Genomic DNA, 4,611 nt, shown 5'->3' with positions numbered 1-4,611 from the left:
TTACAAACAAAGAGAGGGAGCCCCAGACAGCTTAATTGCTTCCCAAGTTTATTCAGCTAGTAGGTAGCAGAGCTGAGATTTAAACCCAGGCAGCCTGGCTCCAGGTCCACATCTCTAACCATTGGACCACCTGCTTCTTGTAATTGAGTATAGTGGTCTCTGGAGTTGAAAGGGTTCGAGAAGAAATTACTAGAAATTAAGTTATATTTATTTTATCTCATCCTTTAAAATTTCTGTTTTTGTTTTTTTTTAGTGAATGTGTATTTTACTTGCAGTACATGTATATAGTTTTAAAAGGGCTCTATTGAGTATGACTTACATACCACAAATTCACCTATTTTAAGTGTACAATTCAGTGACTTTTAGTAAACAAATGTAGTTGTGCAATCATCACCGTAATCCAATTTCAGAACATTTCCATCACCTTCCTGCTCATCTGTAGTCAATTCCCAGGCTGCCATTACTCTACTTTCTGTCTTTACAGATGTACATGTCCTGGACATTTCATATATATGGACTCAATACAACGTGTGGTAGTTTGTGTCTAGTTTGCTCAACTTGGCGTGACGTTTCTGAGATTCATGTTTTAATACATATCAGTATTTCATTCCTTCAGAGTAGTATTCACTATTCAGAATAGCATTCACGCTTCAGAATAGTATTCTGTTGTGTGAATACACTACATTTTATCCATCCATTCACCAGCATTTGATCATTTGAATGGTTTCTGCTTTTTGGCTGTTATGAATAAAACTGCTATAGACATTCGTGGGTTTTGTACAGACAGAAGTTTTCATTTCTCTTGGGTATATACCTAGGAGTAGAATTGTTGCATCATCTGGCAGATTTACATTTGACTTTTTAAGAAACTGCCAAAATGTTTTTCAAAGTGGTTGCATCATTTTACATCCCCGCCAACAATGTATGAGGGTTCCAATTTCTCCACATCTTTGTCGACACTTGTTATTGTCTTTTTTTTTTTTTAAGGTTTTATTTATTTGAGAGAGAGAGCACAAACAGAAGGGAGAGGAAGAAGCAGGCTCACCACTGAGCAGGGAGCCCGATGTGGGGCTTGATCCCAGGACCGTGGGATCATGACCTGAGCAGACGCTTAGCAGACTGAGCCACCCAGGCGCCCCTGTTATTGTCTTTTTGTTGGTAGCCATCCTAATGGGTCTGAGGTGTTATCTCATTGTGGTTTTAATTTACATTTCTCTAATAAGCAACGATATTAATCATCTAAGTGCTCTCATTTGTTGGCATAAAGTTGTTCATAGTACTCCTTTATCATCCTTTTCATTTCTGTGAGGTTGACAGTGATATTCCCTCTTTCATTTTGATTTTAGTAATTTGTATTTTTTCCCCCTTGGTATGTCTATCTAAATGCTTGTCAATTTTGTTAATCTTTACATTTGAGTTTCATTGCTTTTTTTCCCCCCTTATTGTTCTTCTGGTTTCTGTTTCATTGATTTCTACTCTAATCTTTATTATTTCCTTATTTTTTATTGCTTTGGGTTTAGTTTGCTCTTCCTTTTCTAATTTCTCACTTGGACATTTAGGTTTTTGATTTGGTATGTTCTTTTTCTAATGTAAGTTTTTAAAGCTATAAATTTTCTGCTAAGTTCCGTTTTAATGGCATTCTATACATTTTGCTATGTTGTGTGTGGTCATTCAATTCAAATACTTTTACCTTTGCCTTGTGCTTTCTTTTTGACCTACAAGTTATTTAGAAATGTGTTGTTTAATTCTTAAATATTTGGTGATTTCGCAAATTTTCTTCTGTTGTTGATTTCGAATTTAATTCTGTTGTGTTAGGAGAACATTATTTGTATGATTTTAATCCTTTTCAGTTTATTGAGACTTGTTTTATAATCTAGGATATGGTCTATCCTGGCGAATATTTTCAGTGTGGTTGAAAAGAATGTGTATTCCTGCTATTGTTGGGTGGGATGTTCTATACATGGTAGATTAAATTGTTTGATGGTCTTGTTCAAATCTCATATATCCTTGCTGATTTCCTGTCTGGTTGTTCTATACATTATTGAAATTGGAGTGTTCAGACCTCCAACTCTTATTGGTGAATTTTCTATTTCTCCCTTCCATTTTGCCAGTTTTTGTTTTGTATATTTTGGGGCTCCATTGTTAGGTGCATATGTGTTCATTACTTTATCATTCTGATGGATTGACCATTTTATCATTATAAACTGTCTCTGTCTCTAGTATCATTTTTTGTCTTAAAGTCTGTTTTACCTGACATTCTATTTCTCTTATGGTTATTGTTTGCATGGCATATATTTTTTCACTCTTTTGCTTTCAACCTATTTGTGTCTTTAGATCAGAAATGTTTCTTGTAAGCAGCATATAATTGGATCTTGTTTTAGTAATCCAGTCTGGTAATGTTTACATCATCACATTTAACCAGAGTGTTTTATTTACATTTAGTGTAATTATTGATATAGTTTGATTTATCGCTGCAATTTTGCTATTTTTCCTATATGTTTCATGTTATTTTTTTGTTTTGTTTTCTGTTTTTCCTTTACTGCCTTCTTTTATGTAAAGTACAGATTTTTCTTATGTACCTTTTATTTACTTTGTTGTCATTCCTTTATTATATTTTTGAGTTATTACCTTAATTGTTGTTCTAGGGATTATAGTATGTAATTTATCACAGTCTACTTCAGATTTATACTAATTCAGTTCTATAAATTATCAAGACTTTGCTCCATGTAATTTCATTTCCTTCCTCACCCTTTGTGCTAATATTGTCATGTATATTATATCATGTATGTTAGAAATCCAATAATAGTATTATAATTATTGCTTTATACTATCTTCTGTCTTTTTAAAATTTTAAGAGAAGAAAGGAGAAAAAACATATTTAGAGAATCTATTATATCAACCCACATATTTATCTTTCTGGTGTTCTTCATTTTCTGCTGCGGATTCAAGTTACCATCTGGTGTCCTTTCCTTGCTCCAATATAACTCTGTTCCCTCCCTCTCTTTGTACTATTATGTATTTGTTATATATAATTTTTTTGTATGTGTAAGCCCAACAATACAGCTTTATAATTATTATTTTATGCAGTTGTCTTTTAAATCAGTTAAAAGAAGAAAATAGAAAAATATATTTGTACTGTCATTTATATTTATCCACACAGTTAACTTTTTTGGTGCTCTTTATTTCTTCATATGGGTTTGAGTTACTGTCTAGTATTATTTCCTTTCACCCTGAAGGACTTCTTTTCATATTTTTTATGAGGCATTCTTGTTAGCAACAAGTTCTCACTCTTTATCTGGGAGTGTCTTCAGTTCACCTTCATTTCTGAAGCATACTTTTATTGGATAAAGATTTCTAGCTAGACGCCCGGAGCCAGTGCGGTGAGGACCATGTTGTTCCCGAACATCCTGCTCACCGGTACACCAGGGGTTGGAAAAACCACGCTAGGCAAAGAACTTGCATCAAGATCAGGACTGAAATACATTAATGTGGGTGATTTAGCTCGAGAAGGGCAGTTATATGATGGCTATGATGAAGAGTATGAATGCCCCATTTTAGATGAAGACAGAGTAGTTGATGAATTAGAAAACCAAATGAGCGAAGGTGGAGTTATTGTTGATTACCATGGTTGTGATTTCTTTCCTGAACGCTGGTTTCATATAGTTTTTGTGCTGCATGCAGATAACAGTGTATTGTACAAAAGACTTGAAACAAGGGGTTATAATGAAAAGAAACTAAAAGACAATATTCAGTGTGAAATTTTTCAAGTTCTTTATGAAGAAGCATTAGCATCCTACAAGGAAGAAATAGTACATCAACTGCCCAGCAATAAACCAGAAGATCTGGAGGATAATATCAATCAGATATTGAAGTGGATTGAGCAGTGGATCAAGGATCATAGCTCCTGACTTACGAGACTGGCCACTTTACAACCACTCTTGTTATATCCCTGCCATAATGAATAAATTGTCCAGTTATCAGTAAAACTTTCTTATTAAGATTGTGCTGCAGGACTAGTAGATGGATAATCTAAAGGTTTATGTTTGGGCTTTTTTTCTCCACGAGAAAGCAAAACATTCTCAAGTATAGTATATATAATATCATTAAGGATTGAGAGTAAAAACTGTCATCTTAAATGCTTCAACTGCTGAAGAATAAATAAATCTGACCAAATGGGTGGCTATCTTCTAAGCTGGTTACAAAAGAAAATGAAGATGATCCCTTAAAATAAAACTTAAGACTAAGGATAAAAAAAAAAAAAAAGATTTCTAGTTTGGCTTTTTTGTTTTCTTTCAGCACGTTGATTATGCCACCCCCACTCTCTCTGGCCTCCATTGTTTCTGATGTGAAATCAGCTGTTAATTTTACTGTGGTTCCCTTATATGATGCATCACTTTTCTCCTGCTACTTTCAAGATTTTCTTTGTCTCTGTCTTTCAACAGTGTTACTATAATGTCTATGGATGTTTTTCTGTTTCTCCTATCTGGACTTTATTTGTTTTTGTTTTTTTTTTTAAAGGTTTAAAAAGTTTTTTTATTAGAGAGAGAGAGAGAGAGCACAAGCAGGGGGAGCAGCAGGCAGAGGGAGAGGGAGAAGCAGGCTCCCCGCTGA

At 34.1% G+C, this 4,611-nt stretch overlaps 1 protein-coding gene across 1 annotated transcript; it reads left to right on the top strand.

Annotated features, from left to right (window-relative positions):
• Nucleotides 1-3,383: 3,383 nt before the first annotated feature.
• LOC112837946 (adenylate kinase isoenzyme 6-like) lies at nucleotides 3,384-4,249 on the top strand. Its single transcript, XM_025890594.2, has one exon. The coding sequence runs from the start codon at nucleotides 3,390-3,392 to the stop codon at nucleotides 3,906-3,908; it is 519 nt and encodes a 172-aa protein (XP_025746379.1). The 5' UTR covers nucleotides 3,384-3,389; the 3' UTR covers nucleotides 3,909-4,249.
• Nucleotides 4,250-4,611: the final 362 nt, after the last annotated feature.

Source organism: Callorhinus ursinus, unplaced genomic scaffold (genome assembly GCF_003265705.2).
Source record: "Callorhinus ursinus isolate GAN/ISIS: 27379988/994484 unplaced genomic scaffold, GSC_fseal_2.0 scaffold22, whole genome shotgun sequence".
In the NCBI taxonomy this organism is placed as follows: domain Eukaryota; kingdom Metazoa; phylum Chordata; class Mammalia; order Carnivora; family Otariidae; genus Callorhinus; species Callorhinus ursinus.
This window is presented reverse-complemented; position numbering and strand designations above follow the sequence as displayed.

Excerpts from the sequence above, each read along its gene's own strand:
- LOC112837946 (XM_025890594.2), top strand. The coding sequence starts at position 3,390 with ATGTTGTTCCCGAACATCCTGCTCACCGGTACACCAGGGGTTGGAAAA.